At 39.7% G+C, this 19,158-nt stretch overlaps 1 protein-coding gene across 1 annotated transcript in view; it reads right to left on the bottom strand.

The window, feature by feature from the left end:
* Positions 1-19,158, bottom strand: part of LOC101603424 — a 301,585-nt gene that overhangs the window by 192,691 nt on the left and 89,736 nt on the right. The window contains exons 9-10 of the mRNA XM_045136372.1: positions 9,967-10,230; positions 5,832-6,006 (exon numbers count right to left, since the gene is read on the bottom strand). Of these exons, the coding sequence (XP_044992307.1) occupies positions 5,832-6,006; positions 9,967-10,230 (439 nt within the window). The remainder of the gene's footprint in view (positions 1-5,831; positions 6,007-9,966; positions 10,231-19,158) is intronic.

The following is a 19,158-nucleotide window of genomic DNA, read 5'->3' as shown; positions in this document are numbered from 1 at the left end:
CATCACGCATAGGAAATGTGGCGCATCATGAGACACAGATGCTCGGGGACTGATGGTGGGCTGTGCACTGATGAACTCAGCCTCGGTTTAGACTACCCTGGTGAAAGTGCATACCGCAGATCTGGGCTGCTGAACCACACAGAGCACAGGGGCATGCTGTCATGGTCGCGTGGCTGGCAGGAGCCTCATGTGCTGCCCAGCATCACGAGGGAGAATCAAGCAGAATATGGCTGGTCTGGGGAGAAGCTCTGATTTCAGCATTGGATGGCCAGTTCTGACGAAATGTACACTGCTCTCCCATCATTGTTGAGCTGAAAAATCATAGTCAAGTCATCCTAAGTCAGGGAAGGTCTGTAACCAATAGTGGCTCTCTGATTACTGTTCTACCACATTCTGTTTACAGGAATTGATGAGAAACTTTAGGGGGGACAGAGAGCAAAGGGAGAGAGGGAGAGCTTTGCCTTATCTAATATCTATACTCCTAAAAAATAAAGAAAAGAATTTACTTGCAAAGTGTACTCCATGGTGGATTAGAGGAAAAAATGTGATTCCTTCACAAAATGCATACATTCCCCACAATTGCTCTCTTAAAACTGAGCTTTTGGTATTTAGTCAAATGCATCTGCTTCTCCAAGTTTAAATTCCCTCCCAGGGTATTGCAAGTGTCTTCTGGAAACAGTTTTGGAAGCCCAGCCCATCACCTAACGGCCAAGTGGACATATGCTTCTCTCATAGTAGAGTAGATTGGGGCTCAGGTAACCCTGGGGTAGAGAGGATGGGGCATTTAGGAGTGTGATTTGTTCAATGTGGTGGGATAATGCCATTTTCTCAAACTGAATCCTATTCCAAAAAGCATTCATATACCTTCCCAGGCACTATTATTCTTGCAATATAGGCATATGCAAAACAAAATCACAAGCATTATTTATTAATAATCGCCTAGTATATATCTTAAAATGAAAAACATATAGGAGTTGCTAATTACATAAAAGGTTATACCATAGGTCTTTGCTCCTAGCCTTTTGTAAATATTTTCTGACCTCAGGCATCCACCTATTTGCAAAGCTAATCATCACTTACAACATCGACCATTGGATCAAATTCTGAATCCCCTCAGAAGAGAGAGAGAGGGGAGAGGGAGAGAGAGAAGGAGTGTGCATGTGTTCATGCTTAAACAGTCACTTCTTCATGATTTCAGGACAGTTATCGAATCCAGATTACACATGCATCTTATCAATGGAGGCAGGACAGCTTGTAGAAGATCTTAAAAACACTTTTCAGATAGAAATGTTGCAGCAATGAACACACCACGTGCTCACCCCTTCCCTAAGGTTTGCTCCTTTAATTGTAAATAGCCAGAAAGTCATCAAGCCAGAGTTTAATAAACTTTTAATTTGAAATGAATTACCACATGTTGTGTTTGTTTACCCATTATTAAATCTCTTAGCAACATATCAGTGGCAGAACAGCATACTGTATCACAGCCCTGATATATTGGAAAACAAACCCATGGGGGATATTAGCAACTGATAATATGCTTAGGAGCTTCCAAGAAAAAATAAATAAATAAAAGCAATAATGAAGACACATATTCCAAGAGGTTTTTATGTTCCACTTTCATATAAATCTGTTCATAGAACAGGGGAGAAAGTCCCCCTGCACTCTGAAGGAGCGATTTACACCAGTCTCTGATCTCAGAGCAGAGCAAAAGAAAAATCAGGTTTCTCTGAAGCACTTTTTCTAACATCTACAACATTCTTCCTCTCATGGCATTTCGGTGTTCCTGTTTCTCTGAGTACCACCTGTCCTTCTCTGAGGGTACCTTGAGCAGTGCTCTGAAAGCCAAGTTCATAGCATGGTGCACTAGCTGTGGAAAATATAGCCATGTTGCCCTGAGGAAGAACTAGAAAGCAAAACCTGCCAAAAATGGCCCAGAATAATCTCTTCTAACCTTCTACTCAGCATCCTAAAACTAGGTAAAATGTCAGCAACATGAAAATATTGTTATTAAAGTCAGAACCCATTCTATAAAAATTAAAATTATAAAATAAGATTTTTCAACTTCATACTCAATGCCTTCTTATTCTAATGCAGTGATAACCATTTCTTTTGTGTTTCTTCCTTTATTTTGTAGAGGAGATGGCCTTCAAGCATCAGAAGAGGCTGATGTGCTTTTGTGTTTTACTTTTCCAATATCCATCATCTTAGTCCATTTTCTTTGGCTCTAGCAGATCTCCTAAGGCTGGAAGTTTTGTGAGATTTGCACAGAAATGGAGTGCTTTCCCTCTCTAAACTCCACTTCTCCTCTAAGCTTGGTATTCATATTCTCAGAGGTCTCCTCACCATTTTTATTTATAAATAAAGAAATTATAAACTTAGTAGGCACAAAATCAATAGTATTGTTTTTCTTTTAATCTTTTCCTTCTTCTTTCTTTCCTCTCCCTGCTGGTGAACAGCACGTGTGCCTGTGTTCAGTGTGCAGGAGCCATCCTCGATGACTCAAGGGCCCACACCCCATCAATGTACAGCCATCTCTGTTTCTATTTCTTTTCATAATACATACGTGGTTTATGTCCTCTTTGTGCCAAAATACAAAATTTGTGACTGAGCACGATGAATCCTTAGCATATGTATATACAAAGATGTCCCCACAACTGAAATCTTCAGTTTCTTTCCACCATATAATTTGAGGAAAAGCTATAATGACTAAACGGCACTTAATAGCTTCAAAATATTTACCACAACAAATTACTCAAATTTATCTATGTGAGCCTAAACATTAAATTAAACAACTCAGTCAATTTTTTGCTTCATTGCAAACTTGCCTAAAAGGAGTCTGGGTGCTGAACCAGCGATGCTCCTCAGATGAAGGCTGTTGTGGGGCCCAAGTCTTTTCAAAGCAAGACTATCCATACGGAAGACCTTCTGCTGGCCTCTGCACATAGAGTGCACCACGGCACCCGGCATCTGCCCTTATTCTTTGTTATGCTCTAGTCTGAAAAGTCTACAAAGCAGCAAGTTCACTCTTCAAACCACGGTTGCATAGGCAGATGCATCATAAACAAGAGTAGTGGGTTTCGCATGGTGGGGGAGATATAACCATAATCCCAGCACTCAGGAGGTGGAGATAGGAGGATCAAAACAATGATAAAAAGAAAGTGAAAATATCAAAAGCTTCCTGTCTGCTTTAATGAAGTCAGTGCTAGCACCAAAGAAAAGATAAATTATCTTTTAATTTACATGTTTTTGAAACAGGGAATATCAATATTGATTCTAACATAGACATATGCCTTACAACATGTAAACTGTTTTTTGAATGGGTGGCACACGTCTTTAATCCCAGCCCTAAGGAGGCAGAGGTAGGGGGCTTGCCATGAGTTCAAGGCCATCCTAAAACTAAATAGTGAATTTCAGGTCATCCTGGGCTATAATGAGACCCTACCTCCAAAAACCAAAATAACTAAATAAATGAATAAAATTCATTCAAGATCTTCTTTTAAGTTAGATACAATGAATTATATTCTCAACTATATTGATCCTTTTGTGTCGGAGATCACAAGAACTTCTTACCCAAATCCAATCATCATGTGCATTTAAATGTAACATTGTATCCTGCAAAAATATGTGCAACTATTATGTCAATCAAAAATATAAAAGGATTCCCATGAGTTTGAGGCAACCCTCAGGCTACATAGTGAGTTCCAGGTCATCCTGGGGCAGAGTGAGACCCTACTCAAAAACAAACAAATAGATAGATGACAGATAGATAGATAGATAGATAGATAGATAGATAGATAGATAGATAATAGATAGATAGATTTTAAAATAATTAATATGTTTGGAAAAAGTCAAACAAACATCATTTTTGTAGAGGGTCTGTTCAAGGACCACCATGGTCCTCAAGAGGCCCTTCAACCCTATATTCATCCCAACAAGAGTCCAGTGGACACACTTCTAAGTTGTTCTTGTCGTTTTCTGGTTCCTGTCTATCGTGAGCAGTGCTAGCTGGATTACGAGATGTGCAATAGCACCATGCTCATTTACTCCGTGAACACTTCTGCACAGAGCTGAAGCTGTATTGCATGTGAGCCTAGGCCACTTGGAGTCACTTGACAAAGGACCTTGTTCCACTGTGTACATCTTTGTGCTTCCGCTACTGGTAACCTACCTACAGAACACCACTTAATGTAACTAAGCCTCCTCAGTATGAGAAATAAAATCAAAGTTATTCAATCAAACAAATGTATGATTTGGGTTTTGGAGTAATTCTTACTGGCAGCAAATCACGACCATCAATCCACACACAATGGTGGAAGCTTCACTGAAAGGATTAAAAGTGGGAGAGGGAGCATACAGTATTTCTTAATCATAACTGCCACTCTGCGATTATGTGGAAATGTGGTTTTGCTCCCTCATGTAACCCAACCATGATATGCTGTCATAGTCTCAAAGCCACAGGAGCAGTCCATCTTTCTTTCGCATGTGGGAACAACAAACCAAAGCACCCTTTTGTTTTTGTAAGCTAATTATCACAGTATTTTCAATAAGACCATCCTTTTTTTTAAAATATTTTATTTTTATTTATTTGAGAGGGGCCTAGAGAATGAGCACACCAGGACCACTAGTCACTGCAAACGAACTCCATATGCATGCACCACCTTGTGCATCTGGCTTACATGGGTCCTGGGGAATTGAACCTGTATCCTTTGGTTTAGTAAGGCAAGCACCTTCATTAACTGCTAAGTCATCTCTCCAACCCTCAGTGTTTTTTAAAATAATGAAAATCTGAGAAGGCAGAACTTCGTATAATCAGCAATGTTTGTTCATGTAAAGATTGAACTGGTCAAGCTCCTAATACTGACTATTGCTGTGGCATTGTGGCCCAATGCTTAGCTAGATATCTATGCCCTGCCCTGCCCAGGACCAGGGAACAGTGAAAAGGGGTTAGAAAAAGTGTAAGGAGTGGAGTGTTTTGTAGCAAATTCCCCTGGATTGAAATACTCCCTCATGAAGGGAGGAGAGGGTCAAAGGTCAACTGAAACTTCAAAGGTCACAGACCACTCCCTAAGGCTGCAGGAATGCTAAACAGCCATTGAACTGATGTTAATGCGAGATGGAAACATTCTCTCCTAACGGGTGTGAGGAAGAAGGAAGCTCAGGAAATTCAACAGTCAACAAATCTGAGAAAAAGTTGGGAGAAAACAACAGCTTGGGGAGAGTGTAAGAATGGGCGACCTGCAATTCCTGCAGTGTGCCCCCCAAGGACGCAGCGTCCACTGCAGTGTGCCCCCCCACCCAAGGACACAGCGTCCATCATCACCTGGGCTGGCGTGGGCCTTCTGGTTTTGGTGAAACTGCACTTTGTTCTGTCATCAGGGCCTTATCTAGGGTGAATAAATGTGTGGTTTTTTCTCCCCCAAGGAAAAAGTTTCTTATCAAAAGTTTGGGCTCAGCCGTTAAGTGCTTGCCTGTGAAGCCTAAGAACCTCGGTTCCAGGCTCGATTCCCCAGGACCCATGTTAGCTAGATGCACAAGGGGGCGCATGCGTCTGGAGTTCATGTGCTGGAAGCCCTGGTGCATCCATTCTCCCTCTCTCTCTCTCTCTCTCTCTCTCTCTCTTTCTCTCTCTCTCTTTCTTGCCCTCTCTGTCTGTCTCTCTCAAATAAATAAATAAAAATAAACAAAATTTTTTTTTAAAGTTTAGTTCTCTTTTAAGGGCTTGAAACAGAATAGAATACATTCATAGGGAATAAATAATTTTGCTTAGTTCTATTTAATTAGACACAGCTTAAGGATTGTAGTAGAATGCTGAAAACAATAAGTCAACAAACCCTGAGAAGAGTGCAGGGCATTGTCCATCAACACTTGGGCGTCTTCATCCAAGCCGCAAGCTGTATTATCTGCTCCTAATTTCTCTTCCTCCGTTCTCACCATTTTCCCAGGCAATTCAGGTGAAAGTTGAGCATGGCTTTTTTGATCATCTGGAGGCAAAGGAAGTTTGTTCACCTATTGGGAGATGAATCAGTTAATGGAAACTTTTAAAAATGTCCTATATGAACTTAATTTGTTCCTAGAGCAATGAGAAATTTCAATAAATCTAACAGGTCAATACTGAATGTAGTTTTCTAGAATTTTCAGACATAAATGCTACAGAGAATGACCATTTTGTACTAAGTAATTTACATAATCGCTTCAGATAATAACATGTGCTTTATTTGTTTATATTGTAATTTTTAAATTTCCTTTAAAAATATGTTGTGGCTAAAATTTATACTTGGATGGCACTAGCAAATATCACTTAATATTTATTGTCTACAAGAAACAATACCTTAACTTGAAAAAGAAATGACATGGTTGTAGAATCTGATGGTAAACACAAAAACAGATGTTCGTCATGCAGCCTTCTCAACTTTTTTATGTTTAAAATAACAGTAGTAAAGTGTTTAAAGAAAGAATTGAGGAAAGAAAATACTGAGAAGAAAATGAGCAAATGTTTCCTGGAAAAGAATTGCAGGCTTTGTTGCTTGCAAAACTTTCCCTCTAAGTTGTGTTACCAGAGCTGTGAGATAATGGATATGTTTGCCCGCCTCCTGCTGAGAGCTTGAGGTGCCCTGAACGGCACGTGGCAGAATACTGGGCTCATGACAAAGCCGTGTTGCCTGGCCCTGGGCTCATGACAAAGCCGTGTTGCCTGGCCCTGGGCTCATGACAAAGCCGTGTTGCCTGGCCCTCCCACCAACTGACCAGGAGGAAAATGATCAGCTTGAGCCTGGACTGTGGAGGTTTCTTTAGTCTCATCCAAACCAGAATTAAAAAAGAAAAAATTCTGTTCCATTATTCATTTTACCAATCCTGGTATTCCCAGTCTTCTTACTGTTCTGTGAGTAACTCCCTCATCTACTTGACTCAAACATTGGTACTTGAGGAAGCTCACACTGAGAAATTCATATATGAGAATTTCACATAGGAGGAATATGGAGGGATTTTTGTTTTGTTTTGTTTTTTCCTTGGTCTACATGAAGGAGAAGCCTCTTCATTCTACTTTCTTTTCTGGATCAGAAAATCAAACATGTTGGAAAATGTGACCATTTTTGTTAATAAGCCTACGTCACTGCTCTGTGGAATAATTAGGGGAGAAAAGTCCTAACATTATTTAGCAAATAAACTATCAGTGGGTAATTGTAGTCTTCAAATTCAACTGGATTTTGATGAATCAAATTATTCTAATTTCTTAATAACTAACTTTTTAACCTTATAAACTTTACACCCTACATTTTAATTTAATCTCAAATGTAAATTATCTTCATGATTAATACCATTACTACCAAATTGGCTTTTATGAAACAGTATCACCTTTCCATACCACAGTTTATGGAACACTGAATTTTAGGTACTGATTAGTGAAAAAGTTAAGTGCTGTGATTGTAGATTGTAGGTCAGTGGTAGAACTTTTGCCTAGTATGTCTGAGGCCCTGGGTTCAAACTCTAGCTCCAAACAGGGTAAAAAGACCCAACCTCTTAAAGACTAGGAAAATCTAATTAAAAATTACAGATGCTTTTCATATTTATTGCATTCAAATTTACTTTTGCTTATGGCTATATTTTAATTTTCTATGGGTTTCTAATAGTTATTTTGTATGTATACTTATCTTTCATGATCTCATTTATACCAATGATTCTTTTATTTTTATTATTTTTATTATTATTATTATTATTATTATCTTTGGTTTTTCAATGTAGGCTCTTGCTCTAGCTCAGGCTGCCTCCCAAGTGCTGGGATTAAAGGCTTGTGCCACTATGTCTAGCTCTTCAATGTTTCTGATTCTTATAAAGCTTTCAACAACTTCTAATACCTGAGGTACTACTACAAAATAATTGGTACAAATCTTTAAGTCTAGGGTCTAGACAGCAGTATTTTTACAGCTTTCCAAATGATTATAACACACAATATTTATGTTAGGAGATTATTGTTTCCACAATAAATAGGAAAGTATCTATTCTCATAATACTCATTTTCTTAATAGTATATCTTGACTGCCCCAAGAAGGTATTTTAGTAGAGTAGTATAACAAAACATGACTTAAAGGAGACCAAAAAAAGTCAGAGATTTTCATCTAAAATATATAGGGAGCAGAAAGAGTGTCACAGAAGAAAGTTACTGCTGGCTGTATGGTCAAAATTATATATGTTTCCTGAAAATATCTTTAGTAATTAGTTCTATCAATCTGAGTGCTAGATAAATGACTGACTGATGATAGATGGATAAATGATAGATGATAGATTATAAAATATGAGGCTGTTATTAGAAATTGTGGCACTTTATGATAAAAATACTTTTTACTATTTTATTCATTCATTTGAGAGAGAGAGAGATAAAGAGGCAAAAAGAGAGAATGGGTGTGTCAGGGCCTCCAGCCACTGCAAATGAACTACAGATGCATGCACCTCCTTGTGCATCTGGCTTACTTAGTTCCTGGGGAATCAAACTAGGGTCCTTAGGCTTTGTAGACGAACACCTTAACCACTACGCCATTTCCCCAGTCCTGGAAAAAATATTTTAATCATGAATAGCAAGTTTAGGCATAGAAGATAAAAACAAAAAGACTACAAAGGAATGGAAATACATTATATTCAATGCATGCTATGCCATTTTTTTCTGAATTTATGCATTGTCATCTCTGTTAGAAGACTTGGATAGGAAGGGTGTGTGTACAAGTTTATTTGTTGTAAATATTTGTGGTTGACAAAAAGATGGCTTGGAAGTGAACTGGCCAAGGGAGGTTGCTCTCCCACAATGCTCAAGCCCTGTGGAAATGTCAGTCATTAATTATCTTCTCCACATGAGCGCATGTCTGTCTCATCAGACAGGAGGCAAAGGGCTCAGAAGACATTGACCACATCTGGTCTTTCCCATGTCCTACTAGCACAGGCAATGTCCAACAGTGCTTTCAGAAAGGAAATACCAGCCAATCCCAGGTGACATCAGCTCACTTCAGGTAACAAGAGAGAGCTATACAGATCAAGAGCTTCAAGGTGACCAGGGAGCTTGACTCACTTACAGAATAGCAGAATATATTAAATTCTCATTCGCTGCTCTGTCAACTCCACACTGTTCTCATTTCTACATGTTAATTTTATCTGTATTGTCAGAAATGAGCATTAAGACCTATTTGCTTTTACCATTTAAAATGTTTTTGTTTATTTGCAAGCAGAGAGACAGATAGTTTGGGTTTGCCAGGGCCTCCAGCTGCTGCAAAGGCATTATAGATGCATACATCTCTCTGTGCATCTGGAGACTCCATCTCAGGTAGGTTGGCTTTGCAGGAAAGTGCCTTAACTGCTGAGCCCATCTCTCCAGCACTGCTTTTACCTTTTCGGCATGTGGATGAGTGTGTGATATGTGTGAGTGAGTTTGTAGGCTTGTGTGTAAATGTATGTGTTGGTGGGCATATGGATGTGTGCATGCACATGTGTTATTTTCCTGACAGAGGGTCTCTCACTGAACCCAAAATTCACCATTTCGATTAGTAAGCCAGTACGTCTGCAGGATCCTCCTATCTCTACCTCTCCAGAGTTGGGATTGCAGGTGTGTGCTGCCATGCTCAAGGGTTTGTTTGTGACCTGTGTGCCGTGGATCCAAACTCAGTCCTCATATTTTCACAGCAAAATTTTTACCTAATGAGCCCTCTCCCCAGCACCTACATTTACCTTTTGAAGAAATTCTCATTATTAAAAGTTTCAATTGTAAAAATGAGGAGTTAATGGCTAGAAAAAAGTCGCTTTGGAAAGAATATGAAGTTATATTCTACTTACAAAATCACATTACACACCTGCAAACCTTGTTATCCCTGGAGAGGCTGAGGCATAAAGATGGAGAGTTTGGAACCAGCCTGGGCTACAGTGCAAGATAGCATTCTCAAGGAATAAAAAGTAAAATAATAAAATTAAAAACAACAGATTACAAACCTGAAAATAGAGATTGCACAGCCAGTGGTCCAAGTCATGGCAAATCAAATCTTCAATTTTCCTGAAGCTGGCCAATTTCTGGTCATAATGTCCTCTCAGAAGGAGACACTTGAATTTTCCCTCTACAACATGGAAGTTGTTGTCACACACAGGAAAGAGTGCCCAGCCCACAACTTGGTCAGGATAAGTGTATTTCCCACGATGGAGGACAAGTTCAAAGAGGAATGTCCAGCCCATTATCACAGCTTTCCTTTGGGGAAGTACCTAGGAAAGTCAAAGGAACAATTGATATTTATATATTTCAAAATGCATTCTTACTAGCAATACTATACTCAATTTATGATTAGGTGAAAATTTATTGTATAATCTTTTTGCCTTTAAAAACCTACCATTGGATGAGTTTATATAATACTTTCAAGTCTCAGGTAACTGAATGGCCATACTTCAAACAATAAGGCCAATTTTCTGCACATTAGAAATAAACTATGCAATTTTGCGATTATCACAGTCCTCTATTTTCATTCCTCTTGGCCTGAGTTGTGTCTTGAATGTGTCCTTTAAAAGTTCCTTGGCTTGGAACATCATTCATTCATGCATATAATGATGATACTTGGAGTTGGGACCTTTTGAAGGTAACTAAAATTATATGAGGTCATGAGGCTCAAGATATAGCCCTCGGGATGGTATGGGTGGGCAAAACAGTCCAAGCTAGCATAATCTCTCTTTTTCAAATGTCCTTAACCATGTTATGTAGCAAGAAAACCCTCACCAGATGTTGTCCATATACTCTCGGACTTTCCAGGCTCCAGTATCATGAGCCTACTAATTTTTTTAATTGCCATGTCTACAGTAATTTGCTATAGCAACAGAAATAAACCAAGACAATTGTATAGCTATTTCTGTCTTCTATCAGTCATTATTTTATATGCTTAGCATATATGTTTATTTCATTCAGATACACAGCTCAAGTGCTTCACACAGAATAAATCTTTTTTAAAAAGTAGTGGAGGGGCTGGAGAGATGTCTGAGTAGTTAAAGGCACTTGCTTGCAAATCCTGATTGCCTGGATGCAATTCTCTAGTACCCACGTAATGCCAGATGCATAAAGAGATACATATGTCTGAAGTTCATTTGAGTGGTAAGAGACCCTGGCATGTCCGTACTTTCCCTTTCTCTTGCTCTCTGTTACTCTCTCACTCTCTGCCTCTTTCTCTTTCTCTCTCTCAAATAAATAATAAGAATATTTTAAAGTAGTTAAACAAGCTATCATGTACCTAAATAACTATATCTATATATAATGATAACCTAAACTTTAAAAGAAAATTTATTTGAAAAAGAGAGAGAGTAAAGGAAGTTAAAAAAAGAAAAAAACCCACAGGCACACTAGGGCCTCTTACCTCTGCAAATAAACTTCATGTACAAGTGCATCTTTGAACATTTGGCTTTACATGGATACTGGCAAGTCAAACCAAGGACTCTAGGCCTCACAAGCATATAATTGCTAAGCCATCTCCCCAGACCATAGTTTGAATTTTTATTATAAGGTTGATTGCTCTAAGAAAAATAGAGATACTTAGTTTTATGATTACTCTGTTCATTTCAGGTGATAGTAGAAAGCTAAATAAACAGCCCCAGTCTTGCTAGATAAATGGCAGGTTGACCAAGTATTGACTCAAGTTCTCAGATGCAGAGATGAAGCCTATTAGCCTATCCCTCAAATGTAACAAAAATAAGTCAAGAAATGACAAGACATGAATGACTTTTATTTTAAAAGATTATAGTCTTTATTTTCTTTTATAAAAATCTTGTGCTGATAATTTTAAAGGTAGAAAGAAGGACCTTATCTAAGACTTTTCTGCAAAACATTTAGCCAAAATTATGTAGATATATTTATATGATTTATGTAAATATCTCAAGACTTAAGCTTAGGAATCAAATGAAACAGAGACATCTGTTGAAAATGCCATAACCCTGTGGCAGCTGCTATTAAACCATTAACAGGATCAGGTTTCATTTAAACCAGATTTACCATTTTCTACAACAGCCCATGGGAAAGCTAAAAACATTAGGCACAAATTACTGACAAAAGAGATCCTTAATCAAGCTGTACTTTTCATTTGGCTAGGTGGCCACAAGTAACATTTGTAATAAGAGAATAGAAGCTAAATAAATGAGGAGAAATGGAAGCAGAAACATGTTTGAGGCCATCAGCTAAAAAAGAATGCTGTGAATAATTTCACCTAGTTTTATCCTTGAATTTAGCAGTGAAAACTGGAATTCGTCACATATTAAACTGATATTTTTCAGCAATGAGTTTGAAATAAATGAAATGAGTTTGGTCAGTACTGAAAATTCCCATGATTAATTTTGTGTGTGTGTGTATGTGTGTGTGTGGCCTTGTACAAGTTACTTTTTATATTTAAGTTTGGGGATATTTGAGTTTTCTCATCTAACCATGGGTAGAGCTGAAAATGTAGTGCACCTCCAATCAGGTATGAGGCCTGAAGTTCAATCTCTAGTACCACAAACCCAAAAAGCAAAATAAAAATGAAAACACAGTGGCATCAATAGCATCCTCATAGAGTTGACACAATGATCAACACAGTAAACATTAAAATGTTCAGAAAAACGATGGAATTTGCATTATTACTTTTATATTTGTATTAGCACCTGTCCCAACTATTTCTATGATTGCTTCTGTGTAATTTCTTAACAAAACAAAAGGGCATATTGAAAGCTGAAATACACCTGCAGATATGCAAATACCAGTATCCTGGTGTGCAAAACAGATCTCTTGACACTACCCAAGCACAGCCTAGGAGTACAAAGAAACACTGTATCTTATAACAATGTGCACAGGAGACACAGCCTCCATCTGTCCTGGGAGAGAAAAGAGTCACCTGAAGATGCCAAATAGGCCAGGCGTGGTGGCACACGCCTTTAATCCCAGCACTTGGGAGGCAAAGGTATGAGGATCACTGAGAGTTTGAGACCACCCTGAGACTATACAGTGAATTCCAGGTCAGCCTTGACTAGAGTGAGACCCTACCTCCAAAAAAAAAAAAAAAAAAAAAAAAACACAAAGCAGCTTCTAAATGATCAGTATTGGAACAAGAACAAACCACACCACTGACTGAAGCCAAAAAGGTAGCCTATAAAGTATTAAATAAAGAAAACTACTTTCTTTAACAAGTTGTCTATTTAAAGTTCATTTTAAGTGTTTCCCCCTTACTGCTTATGGTAAGATATCGTGTGTCCCATAATGTGAAACTTGAAAGTCAATTTTGTTCTTTGGCAAGAATGATTCCTAAGGGTTCTTGTACCTTTCTGAGAAGGTCTTTTCATGACACTTGAGGATGTCCACAGACAGCCCATGAAGTGACAGGTCCCAACATGCTTGAACTTAAAACATACCCAACATGGCTCAGGGAATTTTGCAGAAGAGGGGACAGAAAGATTGTTAGAGCCACAATTGGGACATTATGCACAGAGACATTGCCCCTCCCCCAAAACTGGCTGCTCTCTCCACAGTGCACGACTCACAATTCCCGCACCCCTAATGAGGAGGGCCCCTTTGGAAAAGATGGTACCAACATGTGTTGCTTACATTCTAAGTATGTCCATAACTAATAAAAATATTGAAAAAATGATTCATTGAAACAAATAAAATGGGGCTGGAGAGATTGCTTAGTGGTTAAGGTGCTTGCCTAACAAACCGAAGGACCCACATAAGCCAGATGTACATTGGGGTGCATACATCTGGAGTTCATTTGCAGTGACAGGAGGCCCTGGTGTGCCCATTCTCTCTCTATATATATCTGTCTCTGTCTCTCTCTTAAATAAATAAAAAGTATATTTTTAAAATTCAAATAACTATATCCCTCTCCTCTGCAATCAATGCTCTCTCTTTATGAGAGTCCTGGTCATAATGTCCTTGGAGGATTTAGCTATTTGAATATTAATTAATTTATTTATCTATTTGAGAGAACAAGAAGCCAATGGACACTGCAAACAACCTCCAGGCAGACACACCACTTTGCGCATTTGGCTTTGTGTGGGCACTGGGGAATCAAACACTGGTTATCAGGCTTTACAAGCAAGTACATTTAACCGCCGAGCCATCCCTCCAGCCATGACTCTAATTTATACTTAAGTTCCCATGCACCTGAGTTTACATATCATGCTATGGCTGGTACTGGAGATGCAACTCAGTGAAGGAGCATTCCTTTGGAAGAAGGAGAAGCATCTTCTTGCTTGTTACAACGGTGTTACATTCGAACATCCATACCAGCAAAGATACATGTGGGATGGAGAGATGGCTCAGCCACTGAGGCACTTGCCTGCCAAGTAAAGAACCTGATTCAATTCCCCAGTACCCACGTAAGCTAGATGCAGTAGCTGGAGGCCCTTGCATGCCCATTCTCTCCCTCCTCTCTCTCTTTGAAGTAAATAAATAAATACTTTTCTTAAAAGGGGTACACGTCAATGATGGATAGATAACACTCTAAGCAAATGGGAGTTTCAAAAACTGAATGCTGAGCAGAAGACTGGCTAGTGGTGGTTTGAACGTGAAATCACTCCCATTGGCTCATGCATTTCACACTTGGCCCCCAAGCTGGTGGTAGTTTTCTTAGTTGTCCAACTTGAGAAAGTAAACTGTTGCTGAAGACAGCTGGTCACCAGGGGCAGTTGTTGATTTCTTTATAGCCTGACCGCTGGACATAGAGTGAACAGCTGGGTCTCCCACACCTGCCGCTTTTCCTTCCTGGCCATAGTAAAATGAATGCATCTCCCTGGAACTGGAAGCAAGAATAAACCCTTTCTTTCCTTAACCTTCTTCCTGTCAGGTAACTGACACACTGGAAGAGAGGAAAATTCTTCCTACTTGGATGCAAGGTATCTCTAAATTAAATAACCTATATCAGCCCAGAGTGAATGACACAGTCTGATGAAAAGGTATGTTCGTGAATGATGTTCATATTTCTGTACTTCCTGAAACTTTTGTGGTAGTAATGGCTTTTATGATCATCAAATATTGGTAAAGTGATTCTAAAAACTGGCTTTAAAGTTTTACTTCTGGTTGTGATGGCATCACCCACATCATAAGGGAAAAGAAACGGGCCATAGATATAGCTCACTGGTACAGCACTTGCCAGCAGGTTTGAGGGCCAAGGTTTGATACACAACAGCACAAAGTATAAGAAACGATTACTTGCAGTCTCTTTCTCCATTAGACATCTTTTCTATAATATATGATTTGTTTATTTTCAACCCATTGCCGGACAAGAATGTTGGCCCCTGCTCATAAGGTCAACCAATCCATGTGTGGAAAAGGCCAAGTGTTGGCAAATGACTCTCCTTCCTGAGAAGACATGGTGCCATAAGTTCTGAACCCCAAATAGCTCCTACCCCTCACCCACCAAATGTGAGGTGGGATTGGACCTCCTGACCGCTTTGTGGTTGGATGATCGAGTTGATTACTTATGGTCAATGATCTGTGAGCTGACGACAACAAATTCAACATTTTGGGGCTATAGCATTTATTGTTGTTTCTAAATCATCAGGAGTTGTCTTTTCATCTATATCACACCCACCAAGGATCAGGAACAATGTGGAAGAGGAAATGAGAGGAATTGGAATGTGGCTAATACAGACAGTCAAGTGCTGAAAACAAGTGACTGATAAATGCTCAGCCCTAAATGAGACCTTATGCCATCCCCTCCAGGGCTCAGAGAACATCATGGAAGATGGGACGGAAAGAATGTAAGAGCTGGAGGATTGGAAGGAACACTGCAGAGATGTGGTATCCATCCGGATATGACAAGGCAGCCATATCATAAAGTCACACGTGCACAAAACCTGGACATGATGGGACTAGTCAACATTCTGTTATATGTAAGGGGTCAGGAGGTCTTGTGAAGTCCCTCCTCTCCCTTGAGCTAAGGACAGTTAAAAGGTGTCAGGAGGGCTGGACAGATGGTTTAGCAGTTAAGGCACTTGCCTAAGAAGGACCAGGGTTCAAGATGCACATGGTGGCACATGCATCTGGAGTTCATTTATACCAGCTAGAGGCCCTGGTGCACCCATTCTCTTGCTCTCTCTCTCTCTCTGTTTCTAATAAATAATTTTTAAAAAGGTGTCAGGAGAAGGAGGCACTCTCTTCCATGGCCTAGCTGTTGGTCAGTGGTGAGAATTACAGTGAGTCTGAGGGAAGAAGAGAAAGCAACTGGGGTGCATATGGTCAAGATGTGAAAATGTCAAAAATAAAGAGTTGTCTTTTCTTCTCCTCTGCCATGGTGACAAGGAACAATATATATGGTGGTCCTGCAACCTCTTAGACTTGGTATGAGGACAATGAGCAGCCCCTCCTGTCCTGAAGTGAACGCACAGCACGCGTGAAGAGCAAGCTGCTGTTGTGCGAAGCCACTGAGACGTTGGAGACTTGCCTGTGACCACAGGATTACCAAGCATGTGTAGAATGACGTTCTGGCCCTCCCTTATATTTCCTCAGGTTCAGTTCTATCATGATAATCCTGTGCTAGGATGAGGTCTCAAGGCTCTTTGTCACTATCTAGGTAAAACCAATGCAAATATTGGTTGACCTGGGCTGGAGCAGGGAAGAGGAACATGAGGAAATGCCAAAACCGCCCCGGGAGACATCTACAGGGCTCCCGCGCGCACACGGCTTGGTGGCTGTTTTTCTGAATTCTTCTTAAATGGCTCGCCAGACATAATATACAATGTATAGGATGCCTGAATCCAAAGGGTCCTATTTAACTATTTCCCTCATTTAAAAGGGAGCTGTAAATCATAGCGGTAAAATGCACAGACTTTGGCCTCAGAGAACCGTGAGGACTACGTGCAGTTTACCACTAACTAATGCACCTTCTGTTTTGGGGGCTTGATTTCATCATGTGTAAAGAGCTTTGGTGACATATCGTGCCAAATAGAGAAAATGTGAGTGAAACAATTAGAATCTTCTAGGTCGGACACTCTATGGAGATTAAGGGTAGTCAAGGCAGTAATCAATACTGAATTTGCATTACACATAGTGGAAATGCTCCTTTTGGTAAGCAGTTTAGCACAGGTGAGTGGGGATTGATATCACACACAGGATGATCGAGATTAGTCTGTGATAGTTTTATAGCGCCTTCGTATTTTCCCAGCCTAGATGAAAAGGATAGCCAAATTAGCCCTAATCCCCAACCTATCAGCTGCAGGATGCAAGAAAGTAATTATTCCTTGAAATTTATCTTGGTCTAGGTATCAAGGATGGAGGCTCACAGCACTCACAGCTGTCCTAGCTTCTGGTCAGGACAGAGGCTCTTGCTCCCTATACCACTGCAAGTATTTCCAGTTCATTTTTCAAAAAAATTGACTTTAAAGATTTCTTAATTCTAAATGTTATTATAATGTCAAGAGTTAAAATTTATTCACTGTATTCATGGTACTTTTAAAACATTTTATTTACTTGAGAGAGAATGAGAATGGGCACATGAGGACCCCTAGCCACCTCGTGCATCTGACTTTAAGTGGGTCCCGGGGAATTGAATCTGCATCCTTTAGCTTTGCTGGCAAGCACCTCAGTTGCTAAGCCAGCTCTCCACCCTCTTAAAGTACTTTTAAGTAAGTATTTTCTCTTCCTTAACTCTTTCACCATAATAACCCAATAAAGCAACTTCTTTTATGAACCAAATTTAAAATGGCACAACGAAGGCAAAGAAAAGCCTAGCTCAGGATTGTGCAAAAGGATGTGAGGGTGGAGCTGGGATTGAATTTTGGGCAATGGCATCAGAGTATTTCAAGCTAAACTTCCTGCAGTTTGCAGCATCCAGTGCAAGAAGTCAACCTTGGCATCCTGGGGGAAGGCCTCAAGGGCATTCTGCTCTGTCCTGCTGACTGGTTTTTGTGCCTCCTGCATGCTGAGTATTGTGGGCTCGTCCTGATACTGACCTTGGACGTGGATATCCAAACATCTGGAGCTTACTAAGGAAAAACATTTTTGCTTCCCCAAAACCCAGTAACCTTAAAGATAGTCTCCTGAAGGACTGCATTCCCAATCTAGTTTATAAGTAAGTTCATCATTCTGAATAACAATCTTCTTGGAATAAAGGGTACAATTCCATGATCTCTCAGACCTAAAGTCCCTGTACCTAATTTTGTGATTTTTTTTTTCCCCACAGCTAAGCCCTCAAGACCTTAAACTAGCAGTGCCAAAAATTAATTTTGTGTAAGAATTACTCAAGGGCACTTATTTAAAATGCATGTTTCAATTTGAATTAGTGCATATCCTTGAATCGGTAAGTCTAGTGTGGGGCTTGGGAGTTCAAATTTTAACTAGCATGTAAGTTAACGGTGAATCATGGGACCACGCCGGATAATTCCAGCTGCTGCTTCAGTTGACACTGTGAAGACCACCATGTCACTCCGAAAAAGACAAGTAAGACTGGTTTGGGTGTGTCTGATGGAATCTTACTGACTCCCCGTGCTTGGACAGCTACATTTCTGTCTAAAACTGAACTGAGTCATACTTGAATAATTACTGACTATGCCACATGACCTTTCCACCAGTCTCCATGAAACATGACTGAAATGAAAAGGAAATATATGGTATATCATCTCATTATGTTGCAATTCCATTACCTGACCTCAACCTCAATATGACATAATTCATCTCTTTACATGCTACTCAAATGTTCAACTAAGAATATTTCACTCGAAAGAGATGGGAAATTTTAATTGAATAACTTAATTTAGTAATTTCAGTTCTAAGATTCTCAACCCCCTCCTGTTTTCCCTTTATTTGTCCTCCTCCTTTCTTTCTCATTTTTCCTAACTGTTAAAACAAAAGTTGAGTTTTCTTTTCATTTTCTCCTTGTTAGGCAAAAGATAGATCTTTCCCGCCTTGTCCCTTAGAGTTGAACACATTGGGGAAAAATTGGGCACAGCCCATTACTTTTACAAACCCCAGTGAAAGAGCCTCAATGCACAAAAAGACGGCATTTCTGAACATCTGCAGCCTGATTAGATCAAAGACCAACAAATTAGCCACAAATGGCTTTACAAGGAGCATGCAGATATGTCATTTGGAAAGGAGAAAACTTTTGGCAATAACTGCTCATCAGTGCTGTCCCTTCGGGAAGCGCGCATCACCACCAGGAAGGTCCCGGGCGACGGAGCGGGCTGTCTGCG

This window comes from Jaculus jaculus, chromosome 17, assembly GCF_020740685.1.
Source record: "Jaculus jaculus isolate mJacJac1 chromosome 17, mJacJac1.mat.Y.cur, whole genome shotgun sequence".
NCBI classification, from domain to species: domain Eukaryota; kingdom Metazoa; phylum Chordata; class Mammalia; order Rodentia; family Dipodidae; genus Jaculus; species Jaculus jaculus.
The sequence above is the reverse complement of the archived record's forward strand: the minus strand, read 5'-3'. Positions and strand labels throughout refer to the sequence as shown.